Source organism: Gopherus evgoodei, chromosome 8 (genome assembly GCF_007399415.2).
Source record: "Gopherus evgoodei ecotype Sinaloan lineage chromosome 8, rGopEvg1_v1.p, whole genome shotgun sequence".
NCBI classification, from domain to species: Eukaryota; Metazoa; Chordata; order Testudines; family Testudinidae; genus Gopherus; species Gopherus evgoodei.
The window spans coordinates 79754139-79777141 of NC_044329.1; the positions used below are offsets into that span (position 1 = coordinate 79754139).

Consider the following 23003-nt stretch of genomic DNA (forward strand, 5'->3'; position numbering starts at 1 on the left):
TTTGTTAGTAAGATAACAACCAAGTAGAATGACAAGAGAATATCACAGGAACTTGCCCATGTACTCAGAAGACTTTAGGAAATAAGGTCCACTATATAAGCAAACCTTTAAACAGAAGTACATCTTTCTAGCAGTAATTGCCAGTGATATTTAACAAACACAGTTGGGAAAAATATTCAGATATGATTTTTAGTACTTTCAATTAGTGTAACAGTTCATTTTATGTGCTTCTGTAAATGTTTAGTTGCATCGTAGTCCTCTACCTATAAAAATTACTTTCTTTCAAATGCTTCAAAGTTATAGGGGAAAATACACTAAAAGAAATTGAAGCAAGGTTAAAATACATCAACATTAGTTAAGGGTTTTTTTAAAAGTAAAAGGTATTAGTTTTTCACTTGGACAAAGATTGTCAACTTCCTTCAGCATTCTGGGATGAATCCCTCTGGCTCTGGATTTGTCTGGTCTTGGAGTTATTTCTTCAAATACGTACTTTAATTTCTTTATCACCTGTTCTGGGATGAGCTTGATTTTTTTCCCTCTGTTTCTCCTTTCTGCACAGTGGAAAATTAGTATCTGTTTCAGGCATTTGTTCCTCCATCCTCCACTGATAGAAAAAACATTGTATTTTGTTTGTTTGAAAAATGTCTGTCTCTTTCGTCAATAAATTACTCATGCATAATCTCTAAGGACTTGGTACTTGTCTCTCCTGCGTAGATTCTGTTTCTGTGAGAATAGTTTTCTTTATTGTATTCACTTGTGCATTTTTCCTTTATCTCTACTTTGTTTTTTCTTATCAATATGTTAATTCTATAATCCTCTCACATGCTGTCTCTGTAGATCTTGTTTATCTCTTTTCTTATGTGGTGACGTTTTGCTCATCCTTGCTCACCTACTTTTCTTCTAAACCACTTGTGTTACTGGATGAAATTCAAAATGTTATAATTCATAGAGTTTATGGTCAGAAGGGACCATTAGATCATTTAGTCTGATCTTTTATATATTACAGGCCATTAAACTTCACCCAGTTACCCCTGTATTGGGCCCAACAACTTGAGTTTGCCTAAAGCATATCTTCCAAAAAAGCATCCAGTTTGGATCTGAAGACATCAAGAGGTGGAGAATCCACCACTTCCCTTGAAAGTCTGTTCCACTGGTTAATCATCCTCACTGTAAAAAACAAAAAAAACATGCCTCACTTTTAATTTGAAATTGTCTGCCTTCAGCTTCCAGCCATTGGTTCTTTTTATGCCTTTCTCCACTAGATGAAAGACCACTCTATTATCTAGTATTTTCTCCCTGTTAAGGTATTTATACACTAATCAAGTCACCTCTCATTTTTTCTGATACACTAAATTGAGCTCTGTCCCTCACATTAAGGGATTTTCTCCAGCCCTCCAATCATTTTTGTAGCTCTTCTCTGCACTCTCTCCAGTTTCTCAACATCCTTTTTAAAATGTGAACACCAGAATTGGGCGCAGCCCCTCAGCATCAGTCTCATCAGTGCCATCCAGATGGGAGTAGGGAGGTAATTTTACCTATGCGTTACTCCCCTGTTTATACTTCCAAGGATTGCACCAGCACTTCTTGCCACAGCATCACACTGGGAGCCGTTGAGTTGTTTGTCTACTATGATCCCCAAATCCCTTCCAAGTCACTGCTTTTCAGGATACAGTCTCCCCTTCTGTAGCTATGGCCTACATTCCTTGTTCCTAGATGTATAACTTTGCATTTGGAGGTATTAAAATTCATTTTGTAAGAATGGGCCGAACCTACCAAGGGCTCAAGATTGCTCTGTGTGAGTGTTCTGTCATCGCCATCATTTACTGCTCTGCCAATCTTTTTGTCACCCACAAATTTGATATTTACTTTCAGATCATTGATAAAAATGTTGAACAGTATCAAACCCAGAACCAATTCCTGTGGATCCCCACTAGAAACGTACGAGGATTCTCTCACTGACATCTACTTTGAGATCTGTGATCCAGTTCTTAATCTATTTAATGTGTGCTTTATTGATACTGTATAGTGCTAATTTTAATCAGATTGTCATGTGGTACCAAGTCAAACACCTTACTACAGTCTAAGTCTATTACATCTATGCAGTTACCTTTATCAACCAAACATAATATCTTATCAAAAAATGAAATCACAATTGTTTGACAAGATCTATTTCCATAAAACCATGTTGACTGGCATTAGTTATATTCCCATCCTTTAATTCTTTATTGATACAATCCTATATCATCTTTTCCATTGTTTTGCCCAGGATTGACATCAGGCTTACTGACCTCTAGTTGCCCAGTCATTCCATTTGCCCTTTTTGTATATTGGCATAGCATTAGCACTCCTCCAGTCCTCTAGTATTTTTCCCCAATGTTCAAGATATATTAAAAATTAACTTCAGAAAGCCAGAAATCTCCTCAGCCAAATCTTTTTGGACTCTTGGGTGCAAGTTATCTAGGTTTGCAGATTTAAGAAGGTTTGGTCCCATAAGATGATGTTTAACATCCTCTTTAGTTAGAAAATTGTTCATCGTCCTCATCAGATACAAGTGCATCATCCTGCTTCTTTCCAAATACAGAAATATTTATTACACATTTTTGTCTTTCTTCATTAAATGTTATCATCTACATCTGGCAATGGGGCTAAACAACTGCTGGCATTTATTTAGTTCATAACATATATTTTAAAAACTCATTATTGTGCTAAGCCCTGCCAGCCATGGATTTTCCCCTCATATCTTTAGCTTCCCTTATCAATTTTCTGCACTTCATAACTTCTAATCATTTTGCTTGCACTGTTTTCGCTATCTGTTATATACTGTATTGCTTTTTATTTCTAATTACTGCCCTCACTTCATCGCTGAATCTGTACCAGGCTCTTGGAACAGGCATGCTCAGTCCTTTCAGCGGGTAGATACCACTGGGACATGAGGGGGGAGGAATTAAGAATGGGCATGCTCAGTAAATGATACAAGCATCTAGGAACTGGGGAGGGAGTGAGAACATCCATTGTTATGAACAGAACAGTTATCACATCTAAGAGGTATTGTTAATGACCTCATTTATCACCTTTAAATGTACTTTTTCATGTAAGACTATCCCATGAGATGAATGGGCCAGTTCACACTCTGAGCCTCTTATCTGCTGCAGAAGGGTGTAGGTTTTGCATTTATCAACACCAAATTTCATTTGCTGCAGTGTTACTCATTCACCTAGCTTGTTTGGATCTCCCCAAGGAAACGTCTGCCCGGGTTTACCTAGGAGAGTTACGAAGGGAAATCAACCAAGTCATTCAGAGGCAAAGTGACCTTGGGGCTTATCTACGCATAAACCACATCTGTCCTTCCTACTGCAAGTCCTTTTCATTCAAACCATTTCGCCTTTCTTCTTTTCCACCATGTGCTTGTCTGATCCCCACCCTCTGTTTCCTGTTCTTAATAATAGATTGTTTCTATTGTTTAGATGCTTCAACCACTTTATCTCCAATTAAATTAGTGGTTTTGCTCTGCATACTTAGAGGGAAAAGGAGAATTTTATGTGCAATCCACTGGCTCCACTCTGAGATTTCTTTCTAGACTGTAGAAAAGTTTGGCAGGTTCTCCATTGGATGTATGCAAAACGCATGCATGCATGCATATGGCACATTTTTGTGAAGAGGATATTAAGGCTAGTGAGACTCTTCATCATGCTGTTCTGATAATTAGGGGCAACACTCCAGTTTTTTATAGAAATAACGTTTTATGTGCATGGAAAATGTAAATGTATCTGTATAGTTTTTTTTCCCCCCAGATTGCATTGTGGCATTCGTATTCCAGTTGGGCTGAATAATATCAGTGCACTGAGGGTTGGGAGTGGGTCTCCTCCTCCCCCCACCCCAAAAAAAATACTAGAGAGTTGTGGTGTTTGTAGCAATCACACAGAAAATATTACAGCTGCATAGCTTCTCGCTAGCCTGCTCCTCCACAGAATTCATAAGCCCCACCCTTCCTTCAAACCATAACTTCTCCACTCTGCCTCTGCATTCCACTCTGTGTGTGCGTGTATTTATATTTAAGTGAAGATTTATGCAGATACAGCAGTGGAGAACTTGTAATCAGCTCCCATAGCCTTCTACTGTGGTTTGTAAACTTATTGGAGGAGTGATGTCAGTATCCTCCCCTTTCCCAAAAACTCAGTTCAGATATAGCATTCATTCTATTGAGTGGGCCTACTTTTCACTGGATATTTCAGGTGAGTTGGCTGAAGTACAGGGAGGGTTGACCCTCCAAAAAAATTACATGCTAGGACAGTGACTAACTGGGATTTGAACCCACAAAACTTGTCGTCCATTCTTTAAGTATTTCCTAGACCGTACATCCTCACAGATTAGGCTTGAAATATTTGATTGGAACTGGCATCTGAAAACCACATCATCATCCAAAATGTGAATGCTGCTAACAAAAATGCCATTGCTAAGTTTTTAATAAATTGTTTTTCATATGCAGGTTTCTGTGACGAAAGCTGACAGAGCCCTGGGTTTTGCAATCCAAACATGTTTTGTTTCACCATATTCAAACCCTGATATGATATCTGATTACACCATCATAGAAAACATTTGTCCTAAAGATGAATCTGTTAAATTCTACAATGTCCAGAAGGTGGACTTTCCTATACCACATGCACAGATGGACAAAAAGAGGTTTAGCTTTGTGTTTAAACCTATATTCAACATCTCTTTGCTCTTTCTTCATTGTGAGCTGACGTTATGTACAAATAAAGAAAAAGACACGCAAGGACTGCCGAAGGTCAGTAGTTTATTAACTTCCTTAAGCTTTCAGATTTAGATAAAAAATGAGAATTTTTACAAGATAAGTTCCAGATCATAGTAGTTCCTGGGATTAACTTCTCTATTTGAAGATTTTATAGACTTAGATTAGTGTAATTAACATTTTATCAGTGGACTTGATAATTTTTATAGGTTCTTTTTACTCAGAGCTATGCTGAATCTTGATCACATGGTCAACATTTTAAAGTGGAAAATGTAAGTAAGTGGTTACATGTGGTAAACAGAGATTGCTTTTCATTAAGGGAGTGGTCCAGCTTTCTCTGTTCTCTTCAGATAAAATAGCAATAGGATAAACAAAATTAACATTAATTTTCCAGAGCTTGCTGAGATAATATTGTAATTGTTTTTGAACATCCATATGTGAACTGTAAGGTTGGCCCTCTCAGGAGAACTTTGATAGGAAATAAGTAAGTATTAACATTTGTTTTCCAGAGTTCAGTGTGGTTACTTTTTTGTATTTATAGTAAATTCTCTGTATTGAATGTTCACTCCAATATATTTAAGTAGAATTAACATTTCCTGTTTGCTTGTTGGGAGACTGCTGCCTAACTATTACTTTAAAAATAGTATATAACTAAAAATAAATCTTTTTGTTAAAAAATGAGCTGTTAGGTATTCTGACTTTATTCAGACTTTTGGGACTAACCTGCATGACTTCTAAAATTTGAGTTATTTGTAGTAGTTCTTTAACGTAAGAAAAGACCTGTACATAATTGATCTATATATGCATCAGTGAGCTACAGAACTGGCCCCTGGATTTTCAAAAGTGGACTCTATTTTTGTGCTAGTAAATCTATGTGTCCAAATTTTTGTATAGAAGCCTGGATTTGAATATACACACAGCGTTTATACATGAAAAATCAGCTATTCAGTGAGTATAAAAGCTAGCTGTGACAAGTGAAGGTACTTTTGGAAACTAGGGTGAGAGCTCTTTGAAGATATTGACCCTCTATGTAGTTAACATCAGCCTTTAATATCCTAATATGCAACTATTTCCGCAACAATTCAATAGTAAAACTTCGATAGAGTTTTAAGTAATATAGCGCTAAGGCACGTTTACATTTTAAGATGCAGCTGAGAATAGGGTGACCAGATAGCAATGTGAAAAACTGAGATGTGGGGGTGGGAATAGGGAGAGCAATAGGGTCTTATATAAAGCAAAGCCCCTAATATTGGGACATCTGGACATTCTAGCTGAGAATAAGTTTTCTTTGCCAATATATTACATAGATTGTTTTTTGGAGGGTTGATAACATTCAGATCTCCCGTTTCTCTTTAGTAAACAATACTGAGCAAACACTGATAATGAGGCAGCTGTGCCGCTGCTCTGGCTGATACCGTATTTTATTTTGAGTGAATCCCTGACCTCAGATGTTTCCATCCACAGTGCATTCCTCCTGATGAAGCCTGCACCTCACTCAATGTTGATATGATCTTGGCCATGATGCACAATAAGAAAACTTTCACCAAGCCCCTTGCTGTAATAACCCATGAAGAAAAGCCGAAAGGTACCAACATACATTTTGAACTTCTTAACATAACTTTGTTGCACTATGCAACATATAATTTGTATTGCAAAAAAAGATAGCTTTAGGCATATACAGTTTGATATTTTAAAAGGTACTCTTGTTCTTATAAAAGCTGTTCATTTATAGACATTTGTGTGCCACAGTCCACCATCTTATCTGAACGCCCGCAGTTACTGTTTTACGGAAATGTAGTTTGGCTGCTGTTGAGAAAGGAATACTCTTCCTATGCTTTACAACAATATAGGTTTCCTAAGTATTAATATAGGAGAATTGCTTGTAGCAATTCATTCTAGTTTGGAAATTGAAAGCAATTCTTTACTATCTGCTGTATAATTTCTTCTTTGTGGCTGAAAATATTTAAGCATGATAAGTGCATTGAAATTTCGATGTATTGGAAATATTAAAGCTTGAGGGGCTTGTAAAGTAAAGGGTTAGCCACAGGGAAACCAGCTCCACTAGACGATTAGATCTGTAAGTAAGATGAAGAGGTGAAACTGTAGTGTTTCATTAGTTTTCTTCTGTTTGGGTTTGTTTAACTCATTTAGCATTTTTACACAAAACTCCAAGTACAGAGTCATGAAAATGTGTTGATTTCTGGGTGCTGTGCTGCTTCTAATGCACATAATTCTTTGTCAAATAGTCCATTTCTGCCATCTTCCCAGCATAGGCAGTTAAAGTAGACAGCATTATGGCTCCACCTGCCAAGAAGTCTGGAGGCAAAGGGACTGACAAGGTCTGTATAGAAGTAGCAGCCCATCCACACTTCTTCTTCAATTCTTTTGTCTCCTTGTTCTTGTAAACATGAAGCATTTGACTTAGAGAGGAGGTTCAGGAAGAAAGGAGAAGAACTGGGTAGCAGATAGAAAACTCTGTTTCTGTACTAGATGCTCTGAGCAAGGGTGATTTAAAAGGTCTAATCCAAAAAACAGTCCAGAATCAGCAAAACCCTCACTTAAATCCATTCTTCAGATTTCTGAACTGATTCACTTGTATTCAACTGTCTTTTGTCCAGGGAGCTCCTTCAGCCTCCAATAGCCTGTCTGATGTGTCTCCCCACTGCAGCTTGCTCTTGGGAGATAAGGACTCTGCTCCATCCTCACATCCCTGCCAGCACCCACAATTCTGTAGCTATAGACCAATTTTTCTGCTGCTTTGGGGCTATGAGCAGCTCAGGTATTGCATCTTTGATACGCCTATCCATATCCCCTCTGTTGTTGGGTTACAGCCCATGCCTTTGCTGCCTGTGCCACTCACACTTCACAGGAATTCTTCTCTGGTGGTTCCACTTTGATTCCATGGTGCAGCTTTTCCTCCATGACTCATTCAAACTGCTGGGCCTACCCTCCTTTCTAGCAATCACCTGTACCATGATCACTCCATTCATATGAGGATCCACCTCCCCAAACTGGCTTCTCTCAGGCTTACTTAAAGCTAACCATCAGAGCCATCCTACCCATAATCCTGCCTTTACTGACATCTCAGATTCCTCAGTCCCTGTCTGGTGCAGGAAATGGTCCTGTGCTCCAGGCAATAGCCAGGAAGATGACCCAGGTCCAGCACTCACTTAGTTCCAGAACCCTGACATCATTCTAGACCCCCTTTCCTGACATCCTGCTCAACTGCTTGTGATTCTGAACCTTTGTAGTCTGGCAGTCTTTGGTGTGGAAAGCCCGAAAGCTGTGCCCAGGAATGAGAGTTTTAAACAGGACCCTCTTCAGAGGTTCAAGTTGCCTTTTCTCTCCACCCTTCTAGCCTCAACATCATCCCTGCCCTACAGAGGCTCTCTGTCCTCTGACAAGGCTCATAGGGTATTTCCCATGTCCTTGGTGGCCACTAACACCCTCTTCCCCATCTCAACATTCACTCTCTCCCCTCTCCAAGCCCATACTCTGAAATGTGACAAATAAAGCTAAACTATTTTCTGGTAGCTTCCTTCCAGGTACTTGAATACTTCAATAGATTATGCCCATTTGGCTTCAAGACTGGACAGAGTTACATGCCAAATATAAGGGTTTGTCTGCACATGAAAATTAATCCAGAATAAGGTGAAGTGTGAATTTAGAGTGGATTAACTATGACTTTAAAGCAGATTAACTCCATATGTTGACACTTATGTTCCAGAATAGGGATGTTTGAATGAGCTTATTCTGGAATAAGAGCATCCACACACAGAGCTAATCACGAGTAACTCCCCACATAGACAAGCCCTAAAATACCTGGACTTTTTTACTGGGGGAAAAAAATCTTACTTTTAAGGAAGAATCCCCAGAAGCTCACTAATACAAACATTCCAAGTTATGTAGGAACCCTTTTTACTCAGCATGCTAGACACTTCTCGCCCTTTTAAGCTGGTTTCCTAGAAGCAGCTTCCCTTTCTCAGTGCATAGTCCCTCCTCTGCTTTCTCTTTCAAAGCTTGGAATATTCTGAGTGTGGTTGGCCATGATGACAAACAGGAAACTTGTTTCCACTTTTCTAACCTTCCTTCCCCATGAGTAGCCATTTTCCCACCCATCCTCTTTCACACTCTCCATCAGGAGAACATCTTGAATTTGTGGGGCTGCATTCCACCATGACAACTGGGGAAAAGACACTGACTGCAATTGCAAGAGAATTCTCCTTCTCTCCCAATCATTCAGACTTTTCTGGCATGATGTGTATGCCTTTTATTTACTTCTCCCCTTTCCGCCTTGCCACCTTTGCTGGTGGCAGACTTTCAGAATGTGCACCTCACACCCCAGGCTGAGAGAGTGGTTACTTGTGAAGCAGAAGCTTAGTATTACTCTCCTGGAGCTCTAGGCAATCTCCTAGTTCTCCAAGCCTATGAGTGTGTGATTCAGGACCAGCAAATGGTAACTATGGTAACCAAGTAATGATAGCCTATATAAACATCAGGGCAGTATCAGTCGCTTCTGTTGCAGGACTTCTGAAGGACACAATCCTGTCTCCATTCATTTCAAGCAGTATATCTTGCAGGGAAAGATCTGCTCTACTGCAGACTGACTCGGCAGTCACCAGCTAATTCCCAGAAAGTCAAGTATTCCTGAGGCTAGGTCTACACTGGGGTGGTGGTGTTGACCTAAGATATACAACTTCAGCTACGCGAATAGCGTAGCTGAAGTCGGCGTATTTTAGGTCAATTTACCTGCCCGTGAGGATGGCGGCGAGTTGACCACTGCTGCTCCCCCGTCGACTCCACTTCCATCTCTCACCACGGTGGAGTTCTGGAGTCGACGGCAGAGCGATTGGAGATTGATTTTATCGTGTCTACACTAGATGCAATAAATTGATCCCTGATAAATCGATCTGTTCCGGCGGGTAGTGTAGACATACCCTGAGTTTCTCCCAGCACCTCTTGTGTCCCTGTTAGACCCCATAGACCAGTTCAATTTGAGTCAGTGCCTTGTTCCCTGTTACTGCTCCTGGGTTTACATCCCCAGAGCTCTATACTCAGATGCCTTCACCTGGCAATGGGCGAGGAAATTGGAGAGCCTGCCCTTTTCCTCCAACTCTCCCCGATTAAGGAGTTATGAGGAAAGCCAGGCAAAGTCAGGGCATAAGTAATTTTTCCTTCTGCTGACTTCCAGGTTGTCTCATTAACACTCAGCACTACAGTCAGTGAAACTGATGATGGACCAACTGGTGATGGAGAGAAGTCTCCTCTCTTTCTCAGGCATTCATTGCCTTAGCCTAAGCAGAGCATATCCATACTGTCCAACTGCAGAGAGCTTGAACTTTTAGATTAAGAACTTTCTGGAGGTCATAAGCTTTCTGCTGGAGGATGGATAACCTCCCTTCATAACTTGAGTATTTTCAGGACAAAGGCAGCTTTTCATCTTCTGGTATTTGTCCCAAAAGTGAAAATTAGATTTCATGTTGATTAACCCATTGTTTTACTTACACTGTGTCATAATTTGGTTTTCCCCTGGGGAAAAAACTAAGCTTTATGCCCTGGATAGGAAACAGACTGTGTAGTATTATAAGACTTGTATTGATAGTTTTAGAAAAATGAAATAGTCAATTAATTGATTGGACTCTAAGAGGAAGATGACCATCAAGATTGCTAAAATCAAATGCATTCTTTTGGCATATGTCTAGGCCACTGACCCACTCCAGACCCTAAGTGAGATCCAGCAGAGAACTATTCTCTGTGTAGAAATTAAGCTGTAAATGTAGCCTCCAAATCCTACATGTTTGTGATGGATCCTGTGTAGCCACATGGTGTGTGCTTGTGACATTTTAATATCTTATTGCAGTGTTTGTACATTTATGAGAACATTTGTTTACATTTATATTGTAGTAAATGCAAGTTAATACAGAGGGCTCAGTTCTGCCCTCTAGCATAGCTACAACTCCAGAACAAGTCAGTGAGAGTTGTACCCACATATCTAAAGGTAAACTGGATCCAGCAGGGCAGATCCTCAGCTGGTGTAAACTGTCATTGTTCCATTGAAGTCAATGGAATTCTGATAACTCACACCAGCTGAGGCTCTGCCCCTGTGTATGTATAGAGAGATGGGAAAACAAGAACTGTTATAACAGCTTCATCTTATGTTAATGTATTTCTTACTGGAGCCTTTCTGACAACAGCAGGGATGCACCTTTGAATATTAATAAAACATTTGCATTGCCCATTATCTTTTAGCCCTAGCATGGTAGTTTAGAGGGCTTCAGTAGCTTCACTTGCAGATCAAAATCTTCTATTTGCATGCAACATCTATTTGAAATTTTGGGATGCTTTCCAGAGAGAATCAAAGGATGGGGAATCAGAAAAACTTTAACCTCAGTTCTGCAGTGCATGCTTTTTAGTGTTTAAACAGCATCTGGTACCATGGAACATTGCTGGGGGACAATAAGCAACAATTGTTTTTGTTTAACTCTGCAAGGCAGCCCACGTTTTTACACGATTCTTCTTAATGCAAATTAAATCCACTAAGAATTAAATTGGTAAATGCAGTACAATTAAAACTATGCTTTTGGACCTGATTCTGTACTCTTTCCTCAGCAAAATTCCCACTGATCTCAGTGTTTACCCATTCCTGACAGAATGTATTAAACTGGGTAACTGATGTTTATCCTTCAGCAAACAGGTTTACAGCCAGAGCTCTATTCTCCTTTCGAGTGTGCGGGGCTGTGTTGGCAACTCCCATGGATAACTTCAGCTGGAATTATAGCTGTATAAAGAGTACCAGATTTAAGGGTATGTCTTCACTACCTGCCAGATTGGTGGACGGGGATCGATTTATCATGTCTAGTCTAGATGTGATAAATCAACCCCCGAGTGCTCTCCCGTCGACTCGTGTACTCCAGCTCAGCAAGAGGCGCAGGCAGAGTCGACAGGGGCGCAGCAGCAAACTCACCATGGTGAAGACACCATGGTAAGTTGATCTGAGTATGTCGACTTCAGCTACGTTATTCACTTAGCTTAAGTTGCATAACTTAAATTGATTCCCTTCCCCCCAGGGTAGACCAGGCCTTAGTGTGTAAAAGTCAAACCAGATTTACTAGGAGACAGTTGCTTGATAGACTCTATTGTTGCATTGTGGGAGATCTTGTCTAAATGTTTGGTGGAACTCTTCCCTGCATATTGCAGATTTTGAGCATAAAGCACAACTATTAGCACCTTAACATCTCTGTTACACAGGTGTTCCACAATGAATCAAATGGCCCTTTTCTAAAGGCTAACTGCTGTGATTGACTGCACAGTGAATCTGTAAGATTGAGAACAAATTATATTGCATTACTAAAATAAGAGTATTCGCATCCCAGAGATGTCAGTTATCATTTGCTTTGATGTGGAAAAGGCCAGCTTTCATAGGTATTGTTACTGGAACTATGATGTTACATCTGCTCTGTAAGCCAAATGAAGACACTTGTACGTTTGACATTTTGGGAGCCAGCACAAATTGTTCAATGCAAAGGTGTCTGTTTTCCTCTCCATACATCATGCATGTGACTTCCATTGACTGTAATGGAAACCATGGCTGTATATTTAGAGGAAAACACCCCCCTCTAGTTTGCATTTTGCTTTATAGGTTTTTACAAGCTTGCTTCTTCACCTTATTGTATCAGATTCCCATGAAACCTCCTAAAAAAGGCCAAACAAATAAAAAAAAAATTATTCATATCCTGGCATCTCTAAGTCGCACCTGTTCTTTGGCACAATTTAAATGAAAGGTGTAGAAAGAAACTTATTTAAAGTCCATGAAGTTGAACTTTTCAACAGAAGAGTATATGTCCATTTCACTGTTTGTTCAATTTATGCAAGATGTGGAAAATATTGATTTTTTTTTCAGTGAAGGGAGCAAGATCACAGAAAAGAGGTCAAGTGAGCAACCGACAAGCACTTTTCCTAACCCAAGATATAGAAAACCATTTGTGTTACTTATAGCTGGTGTCTATTATTTTAAAATTATACACTTTTCCTGGGTGCACTCACCCCTCTTGTGTTGCACAAAGCTGCAGCAAGCAACACACACTAATGCCAAGGAGCTGGATAACTAATTCAGTGAATTGGCAATGTTGTTGTTTGGCAACCTTCCTATTCTGTGGAGAGGCCAATGACAGAATTAGCATTGAAAATTAATTCCCGTCACCACTGGAGACATTTGGTTTAGTCCAAGGTTGGGATATGCTAGCTGGATATATGGACAAACTTATAATGCTGCTACCCGTGTTGTACTATTTCACTCTCTAGTGTTTCAATCCATTGCCTTTCATAAACATTACATTCATTTATACTTCTGCTTTGACTACCATTTGGTAACTTGTAGTATATTCACAAACAAAAAAACTTTACATTTTGAGAAAGCTAAGGTTGAGATATTAAAAACAATAACATGTTCCAAAATGCATGAATAAAAAAAACCACTTAAATCAGGAAACAAATTCTTAAGGTCACCCAAAACACCTTAACATTGTCCCAGTTTCCCCAGCCTTGTTTTAACCTGCTTGTCTAGTCCACTTGCCATGGATGATGTATTTAAAAAAAAAAAAAGATAGCCACTTGGTAAACTACACTGCTTTAGTTTGTTCTCAGAGTAAATAAAATGCTTTGGATATTGCAGGTTTGTGTTTCTGAGAGGAAAATGTAATAAATCAGATACAGAATTTTGGCCACGTGGTACCCTGTGTAGTTCAAATTAGTTAATGCAGTTGCTACTGAAGAGGTTTGAAACACTAATCCTGGCATATAAATACATGCTGGATAAACAATAAAAAGAAAACTAATAACTTTCAAATATTTTGAAACTTCTAGAACTACTCTTGCCCCTTGATCAAAGCAATTTTTTTCCAATTGTGAAAAGATATAAAAATGTGTGTCATTACAGTACCTTGCCAAATCTTGTCATAGTGGAAGCATGTGGTACACTCAAACATGTCAGAATTTAAATTATATCCTTTGGGCAGCTTGGTGATCTAGAGATTGTAACATGGGTTACCAAACACAATATTTGAATTAGAATCCAGATATGGGTTTCTGGCTCCTCAAGTTGGCCTGGGTATCCTGAGAGGAAGGGGGCTCCTGACATCCAATAGTTCATCCATGGAGATACCAGGCATGTATATGAAGAAGGGATACTAAATCAGAGAGAGAGTAGGGGTAGTGATGCATTTCTAAAGACAGTTCTATATTTCTTTCCATTCCATGTTGATGATATTTGATTATTATTTCAAAATAGTAGCTTTAACATCATAGCTTTGATCTTTGTTTTCCAATATAAATAAGATAGAATACCAAGTAATTTAGGCACATCACAGAGCACAGTGAAAATGTACAAATCAAAAATGTGCATGTAGGCTGGTCTGAACAGGATCCATCATATCTAGAAGCAACATTTCCCAGGAGGGGAAAAGAGGGGCTGGGTCTTGAAATGATTTCATGTGCTAGCCTCTCATGGCCAGAGACGGGAAACAACTTCAGCAATCTATGCTGAAGGAGGGCCTGGCATAGGAATAAGGAGGAGTTGTTGCAGGTGAGAATTGATGACAACTGGGTGAGGGAGGTTTTCACAGCATCTGCCAGCACTCTGTAACATGCTGCTTACATTGTGCTATGGATATATTCCTCTGAAGACTAAACAAGATACAAATGGATTTTTTACATACTGATCCAGGTTAATAAATTCTGACAGGATTTCCTGAAATGCTACTAATACATTATGCAGCATTTAAAGACTTTCCTCCTGAGACACTGAAGATTGCTTATATAGTGTGTAGTATTTCTATGGCGCATCATGCAATTAATGTGTTTTTTGTTTTTTTTTAAACAGGTCCACCTGCTCACAAGCCAAAAGGTAATGGGATGCAGCCACGTAAGTTATGCATATATGTCTATTTTGTTGACTTAACACAGAAGTTCTCAAACTTCATTGTACCGCAATCCACTTCTGACAACAAAAATTGCTTTACGACCCCAGAAAAGGGGACTGAAGCCTAAGCCTGCCCCAGTCCCGCCGCTCTGGGCAGGGAAGGAGGGCGGGGTGGCAAAGCCAAAGGCTGAATCCCAAGAGCTTCAGTTCCAGGCAGGAGGTCTATAACCTGAAGCCCTCGGGCTTTGGTCCTTGGCAGTGGGGCTTGGGCTTTAGCATCCTCATTAAAACAGGGTCACAACCCACTTTGGAGTCCTGATCCAATTTGAGAACCGCTGATCTAACGACTTCCAGACAAAAGGTTAAATCAAAGAGAATTTATCGTAAAGCTTTTTAAACTTAAAACAGAATTAAGTCTTTGGTTTTAGTGTGGCTGGGGACAGTATCCCAGATCCTCAAACATAGTTAGGCTCATGACTCCCAGGATTGGAGCCATTCCCACTAACTTTAAGAGAGAGGAATGCATGAGGGGAGAGCAGTAGTTTGTATAGGTGATTGCAGTACTCTAACATCCAGGACCACCACAGATGTGATAAAATGTGGCTCTGACTTTCACTCTGAGTTCAACATTAGCTTCCCCAACTTCCCTGACGCTGAAAATCTCAACCATGCTAAAGGGCCCAGTCAGCTCTTGAGGAGAGTGGGTAGCACTGGAAATACATCGCAGATGGGAGGGAAGGAAAAATGATAGCTGAAGGGTGAGAATTTAGAAAGTGAGGAGTGAAAGAAGTGAGGGGAAAGAGCTTGTCTCTTTGGGTCTTGGAACTAGATTCACACAAGGTGGCACAGGGAATGATAAAATGTACCTCCTTCCACTGGGCTACCTGTGTCCTGCTATGAGTGGGACCTAGTTGTCAGTGAACTGCATCTTAAGGCAAGAAGATGATGAGATGATACAGTTGTAGAAGAGGCATCTCTGTTTAACAAACACAATGACAGTTTGGATTTAAAATAATCAAACATGACCAAGTGACTCAGAAATGGATCCATGTCAAAAATAGGAGAAAACTCCAGTGAGCCACTACCTGGGCTGTTCCTTCTGTCCCAGATCTGGCTGCACATACTCAGAAAGGGATTCTGAAGAGCTCCCTTAGTGGAAGCAGGGGTCTTAAAGGTGTATAGTACCCATGCGAGTGCACCTATCAATGACAGAGAGAAAGCAAGTAGAGGTGCTGCTGCCTGCCTTTGAGGGAATTCTGCTGGATGCAGGAAACTAGGTAAAAAGAAGTTGAATTGGAGGAGATCTACTAAGCATTCCCTGGCCAGCCTCCTCCCAGACCCACAAACACAGACCCTGGGATGAATTGGAGTCTGTGTGTTCAATTCTTTTCCATTATTTACTCAATTACTAAAAAGTTATTCACTTGCTTAAACTTTTTCATATGTTTATGGGAGATATTAGAAATACTACATCTGAAATTAGTCATAAGAAAAACTGCAAAAAATAATTGATTCAGTATGAGAACCATATTTAGGTGTCTTTGATCAGAGAGAAGAAATATACAAGACAATGGCTGGAAGTTGCTATAATTGTGTAAGTAACATTTGGAGCCATACATTCAGGAACCAGATGCAGTACTGTACAAATTATACTGCATAAAGGTCCCCTCCCCTAGAAACTGACTTTTTTGTTCTATTTTTGTGATCTGGAATTAATTTGTTATTAAGAACATTGCCAAATATGAAAAACAATTGCTCCTATTTATGTTTTTGCTGACTTTTGAGCTGGCACCACTTCTTACTTAACAGCGCTTCCGTTCTCCACCTAGATATAGGGCAGAAGTTGCAGAGGATATAGAGTAAAGTTGGCTTGAATGGTAGGAGGTAAATAAAAAGTAATCTTTTAGTAAGACTTCACACAGGGCCGACTTTAGGCTGATTCGCCCGATTCCTGGGAATCGGGCCCTGCGCTTTAGCCTGGCTGTGGTCTGCTCCGGGGTCTTCCATGGCCCCGCTCTCCTGACCAAAGCGCCGGCGGGAGTGGGGCTGCCCCACAGCCCCGCTCTCTCAGCTGGAGCTCTGGCCGGAGCGCCGCGGCCCCGGCTGGAGCTCTGGCCGGAGCGCCGCGGCCCCGGCTGGAGCTCTGGCCGGAGCGCCGCGGCCCCGGCTGGAGCTCTGGCCGGAGCGCCGCGGCCCCGGCTGGAGCTCTGGCCGGAGCGCCGCGGCCCCGGCTGGAGCTCTGGCCGGAGCGCCGCGGCCCCGGCTGGAGCTCTGGCCGGAGCGCCGCAACTCCCGCGGCCCCGGCTGGAGCTCTGGCCGGAGCGCCGCAACTCCCGCGGCCCCGGCTGGAGCTCTGGCCGGAGCGCCGCAAGCCCCGCGGCCCCGATCTCCAGGCTGGAGCTCTGGCCGGAGCGCCGCAAGCCCCGCGGCCCCGCTCTCCAGGCTGGAGCTCCGGGCCCTTTAAATAGCCCCCAGAGCCCTGGAGTAGCAGGGGGCTCTAGGGGCTATTTAAAGGGCCAGGGCTCCAGCTGCCTCTGCCACCCCAGTCCTTTAAATAGCCGCCAGAGCCCTGCCACCCCATGCATTCCCCAGGGCTCCCATGGCTATTTAAAAGGTCCGGGGCGGGGTAGAAGCAGTGGAGCCCCGGGCCCTTTAAATGGTCCCCAAAGCCCTGGGATAGCAGGAGGCTCTGGGGGCTTTTTAAAGGGCCAGGGCTCCAGCTGCCTCTGCTGCACCCCCTGCCCTGCCCGCACCAGCCCCGCTGCCTGCAGCCAGCTCTGCACCCCCTCCCCACAGCCAGCCCCTACCAAACCCCCTGCCCTGTCTCCAGCCAACCCCTGCCACACACCCCTGCCGGCACCAGCCCTGCACTGCCCGCCCTGCCCTTTCTCCAGCCAACCCCTGCTGCACCCCCCTGCCTGAAGCCAGCCCGCCCCATACTCCCCTGTCTCCAGCCAGCCCCGCACCCCTTGCCCTGCCTGCAGCCAGACCCTACCTCCAGTCAGCCCCTGCCCTGCCTCAAACCAGCCCCATGTTCACTGCTGCCCTGCAGTTCCCAGGCCAGTAACCTGCACACTTGCTTCAATGAGCGGGGCAGGAAGCATTGGGGACCCACACATGTGCACACCCCCAGGGAGTGGCGGGGACCCACACATGTGAAACGGCAGTCATTAATAACCAATCAACAGCATATATGATGCAATGTACATAATATACTATTTTATTATTTATATAGTTATGGAAAGTAAATAATACATGGAAGAAATGGAAGGCTTTTTTTTTACACTTTTTTCTTTTTAAGTCATCCCTGCCAGGGTCCCGCCAAAAGTGTTCGAATTGGGCCCCGCACTTCCCAAAGCCGGCCCTGACTTCACAGCCTTTTAAAATATATATTTAAATTAAACCTGGCATTTAACTGAAAACAAAGAATAATTAACAAGAAACTGAGAACACTTTGAATTCATTCTGGTTTTGCTAGATTTGGGATGTTTTGAGCTGGGTTTTGCTTTGTGACTCAGAACAGTTTGTTAAACTAAAAACATTCTTCATGCTCACCTCTGCAAGCATGTGCATTGCTTGTCCTCCTTAGACACAAATCACAGTAATCTGCTAAGTATCATGGGGCTTTCTTTTCTTGCATTTAAAATGATGGTTAATTAAATGTGAAAATGTCACAAAACTGTGTGTGAAAAGGGAGGAGGAATTTTTAAAAGTACTATTCAGGATTCAAAATGAAAAAACTGATTTTTATTTGTAGCAGTTTTCTATGGTCTGGACACTCTGACTGTTGTGGGCATCGCCTTCGCAGCATTTGTGATTGGAGCACTGCTGACAGGAGCACTGTGGTTTATCTATTCTCACACAGGTTAGTACAGTTGTTTTCACCAGCTTCCATTTGGCATAGCACATTGCAATGGAGGCAGTGAGAGCTAATGCTTATGAGTCAGGAGACTGTCTTCTTTGCTGCTTTCCACGTTCTCCCTAAAGTGCCTTCCAGCGACTCCCCACAGCAGACTGGAAGTGTTAACCGGGTAGCTGTATCTGCCCCTCCAGGCAGTGGAGGAATATTATGTCTTTGGATATTTTGTTTAGAAATTGGGAGATTTTTCGACTGCTAACTGTGAAAACTTACCCTGGGATCTGAAAGGCCTACTGAGATTTTATAGCTCATGTGCCATCACTAATAAGATTCTGTAATTGGAATTTAGTTAATTCTACTAATGTGTGAGCCAGAAGAGAATCCATTAAATCTTTTTAGGTAGTAAAGTAAGCAGATGTGACTTTGGTTACACACCAGGAGCAGATCAAATGACTAAAAAGATGCCATATTTACATAGGCCCTTTTCTGACTACAACTGCAATTTAAAATGTTTCATAGGCTTTGTTTACCCAAAACCTTGCATTGGTTTAATTAAAATTCTCAGTTTTTAAAAAGTTAAGCTAAATTTATAGTCACTGATAGCTGATTTAAGTGTGAGCCAAACAAGAGTTTCCATGGTTTTAAGTAAATTGATCTGAAACCCAATTTTAGTTGAACCGGTGCAAATTGCATGAAAACCAATCTTTGAGGAACTTGTATCCAGTAGTTTCTTCCATGGCAAACTAGATAAATCTGTCCTTAATCATAGGCTAGGTTGTCTGCTGTTTCTCCTGAGACATGTCGCACAGGAGGAGGAGGAGAAGGAGGGGAGGCACAGGTGACTTTACATCACCTTTTGCTCCACTTGGATTCTGAGCTGCCACAGTAACTAGAACTTCCCTAGTGTATGGTTAGACCAGCACCATGGACTATTCTAACATGCAGCAGCCTTGCCTGCACTTCCTATGGGCTGCTCTCCAGCCGAGAATCCCCAGAGTAGTCTCTGCTCTGGGCCACTTCCACTCTTGGCCACCCAGGGTTTGGGAGGAGGAAGAAGAAGGGTGAAGTGTCAACCCTATGCTGCTCTTGGGTCAAGGGGCTTCTCTCCTAACTTGTTACAACTGCTTCATGCCACTGGAACTAGAGTATAGGGGCCAGAATCTGGTCTTATATAATCAAAGCGTCTGTAAATACTATAAGCTCAGAATTTAAGTTAACTGGCAGAAATCTACTGTCTCCAATTGATTATACAACATCTTTTGAAAAGGAAATTAATATTTCTGAATGCATTAGCTGTGTATGAAGCTGATTTGGAAGCCAAAAGCAAATGTAGGTACCTCAAAGGATGTGATAAATATAAATGTTCCATTGCTGGAACATGGGGGAAGAACGGGAGATACAGTTCCTGTGGGTAAAACATACAAGTTAAGGAAAGAATCTCCAATTAGATCACTTTAACAAAAAAAGTTTAAATAATTTTTGAATGAATTAATGTTTTGTTTAGCTTTCATTCTTTATCAAGAGATATTGAATCTCTGTTCAATTATAGAAAGATCTAGAGGGACATGTGTTGTATGTCACAAGTAGTGTGTTAAACTTCACAGTATTAATAAATAGCAGCATTACACAAGAGACAAGAGAGAGTAATTAAAATTGACAAAATCCTGTTGTCAAAAACAATATGAAGTTGACATAATAAATCCTTCAACAGAATGGAACTTGGACCAACCCTTTTAAAATAATTAGTGACTAACTACATCAGTCATAGTTACCATGTAAAATAGCAAGTGGAGCAGCTGTTCTGACTTTCCTTATTGCCTGAGAGACAAAAATAAGGGGGGAGGGGGAGTGTAAGAAGAAAAGGGAAGACAGGATACAGGCTCTCTAATTCCTGGGATTGGAGAATTTTAGAAATTAGATATAGGGGGCCAGATTTTCAAAGGAGCCTCAAAATGGACTGCTGTTCCTGTGTACATATTTTTCCCCACGCACAGTCACTTGCATCTACAAACTGGGATTTGTAGTAGAGATTTGCTACCAGGGACTTCCTCTGGCCACCATAACTCCTCAGTGGAGAATTGCAGTGGACAAGATAATTCAGCCCCATCTGAAAGGGTTTGGGGTCTGCTGAAGACATTTTTTGATAAAGCATAAATAAATATATAGCTAAGCTGCATATTTTAGATAAGGTCCTGTGTGAACTACAGCCATATAATTCACTCCTTGTAATTGGGATTCCAGAGCATAATCCAACTTTAATTTTACGTAACATTATCTTTCAAAAGTGATGCCATGGTTTCATCCAAGGTTTGCAGGCAGCGTGAAACAATCTGTCTGAGGCCTGTTACTGGCATAGTAGTGATGCTTGGTGGGGGGTGGGAAGGATGTTTAAATTACTGTTGATACTGGCAAAAGCCAGACTGTAGATGCAGTTATACCAACAAAAGAAATATTTTTGCCAGTTTACCTTATTTTGTTTGGGGAATTGGTATAAACTACATCTGCAAAAGAATTACTTTGCTGGTATTAGCTGTGTCTACATTAGGAAGGCTTGCTAGTATATACACCTCTACTCCAATATAACGCTGTCCTCGGGAGCCAAAAAACCTTACTGCATTATATCGAACTTGCTTTGATCTGCCGGAGCACTGCTTTACTGTGTTATATCCGAATTCATGTTATATCGGGTTGCCTTATATCGGGGTAGAGGTGTATCAGCAAACATTTTCTTATATAGACCAGGCCCTAAATGAATGAACTCCCCCATTCATCTTAATAGGTTGTTAACACTGAAACCAAAAGATAACTGAAAATGTAGAGACAGCATAAAATAAATGCCATTGAATATCAAAACAAACAGCTCAGTAGCTAAGTTATTGATTGTATTACTCACTTTGATTATTTCACTCAAATAACATTTAAAAACATTATCTGAAACTGTTTCAAAGTTTCCACCAGAATGTCAACAAAAATCTAGGAGCTTTACTGGAAAATTTGGGTCCAGTTTGCCACTGGGCATACAGGGCTTTGAGTTCAGAGAGTACTAAAGGACGGAGAGGCAAAGAAGAGAGCAGGGCAATGGAGAGGTGCTCTATCCTCCTTCTCAGGCCAGAGCTCTCTCTTTTAGTCCATTTTTTCCAACTGGTTAAAGAACTTGAAAGGTGGCTACCAACCTTTCCACAATAATAGAATATCTGTCTGGAGAGGATCCTAGAACAAAGGAAGGCAGAGGAGCTTTGCTAGTATTGAATACTCTTTACCTGAGACTCTTTAGAAGAAGTAAAAGTCTTGCTGCAACCCTGTTTGTGTGCAGTAACCTTTCAGGAGTTAATTGTGAAATTATCTATGACTGGAGAATTCTGCTCTAAGTGAATAAATTATCATGCTTAAGGGATAAGTACAAGGGACATGGAACAACTTGATAACCTATTAGACTTTGCTAAACATAAACCCAACAATTTAAAACCCTGTATTATGTATAGCTCACATATCAGTCACCTAATCCTCTTAGAAAGTATGATTTTCTCTTATTTGGAAAATGCTTCAAGTTAACAGTATAAAATTTTCCAGAACTCTGGAAGTTAAAGGTCTCCCCTTCTCTTGTTTTTAAAATGGGATCTGATTTAAAATAAACTGACATAGCAACCAATTATATTTGGCAAATGGAGATAGAAAAGCAAACAGTCAGACTTCCTGGACAGGGAGTACTACTGGCAGTTTTCCTAAGTGTGAATAATAAAGTACATGTTGTCACATTCAGATGGGTAAAAGCTTGTTTACTGTCAATAGATAGGACATGGCCATTTTGAGGAGTGATCAAGCACTAACATTAGACACAAGCTGCAGTAGATGGTGGTGTATTAAATAATTTTTTTTCTCTTCACTCTCCATAAAAAACTCAAAATAATTTGACAGTTTATCAAGGTGATGAAAAATAACTATAAGACTAAGCAAAAGTCAATCTAAATATATTGGTAGGTTCTGTTCATAGTCTCACTAAGATTTTGATACTTCAATTAAAGGACAGTGCAAATTGTGTAACAGAGATACCAGCACAAACAGATTGTTATATGTCAGAACAGCCAATAATTTTCAAGACATGGAGCAGTGAAGAGGAAATTAAATGACAGCAGAGTCTTTGCCACTGAGGCAAAGTCCTCAACCCCCAAACTTTTAAAGGAAGATGCCTCCTAGGAAGTTTTCCAGGAGAGCAGAGGAATGGGGTGTGTAGTGCTATTTGGCTTCTAAAGAGATTATGACAGCTGTGCTTGTCATTTTTCCTAAAAAAGAAGAGGTATTCAGCATATAAACTAAGTTATGGTTGAGTTTATACAGATCATATTGATATGCTGATGCAAAACTATGTGTAATCATGCAGTTTGTAAAATGGGTGACAGCGAAGCTGTAATAAGACCTAACAGCAGGGAATATGGGCCAGTTCTACGTTTTGCAGAACTGCTTTCTTGGCAGAGATGTTG

General features: G+C 41.0%; 1 protein-coding gene across 10 annotated transcripts in view; it reads left to right on the top strand.

Annotated features, from left to right (window-relative positions):
• The window catches only part of TGFBR3 (transforming growth factor beta receptor 3), a 190669-nt gene that overhangs the window by 161958 nt on the left and 5708 nt on the right, over positions 1-23003 (top strand). For 7 of the 10 annotated variants that reach the window (XM_030572827.1, XM_030572830.1, XM_030572829.1 and 4 more), the window contains exons 13-16: positions 4487-4786; positions 6215-6335; positions 14628-14669; positions 18424-18531. In XM_030572827.1, the coding sequence (XP_030428687.1) occupies positions 4487-4786; positions 6215-6335; positions 14628-14669; positions 18424-18531 (571 nt within the window). The remainder of the gene's footprint in view (positions 1-4486; positions 4787-6214; positions 6336-14627; positions 14670-18423; positions 18532-23003) is intronic. The other 3 variants (XM_030572824.1, XM_030572825.1, XM_030572826.1) reach the window with 3 other exon arrangements.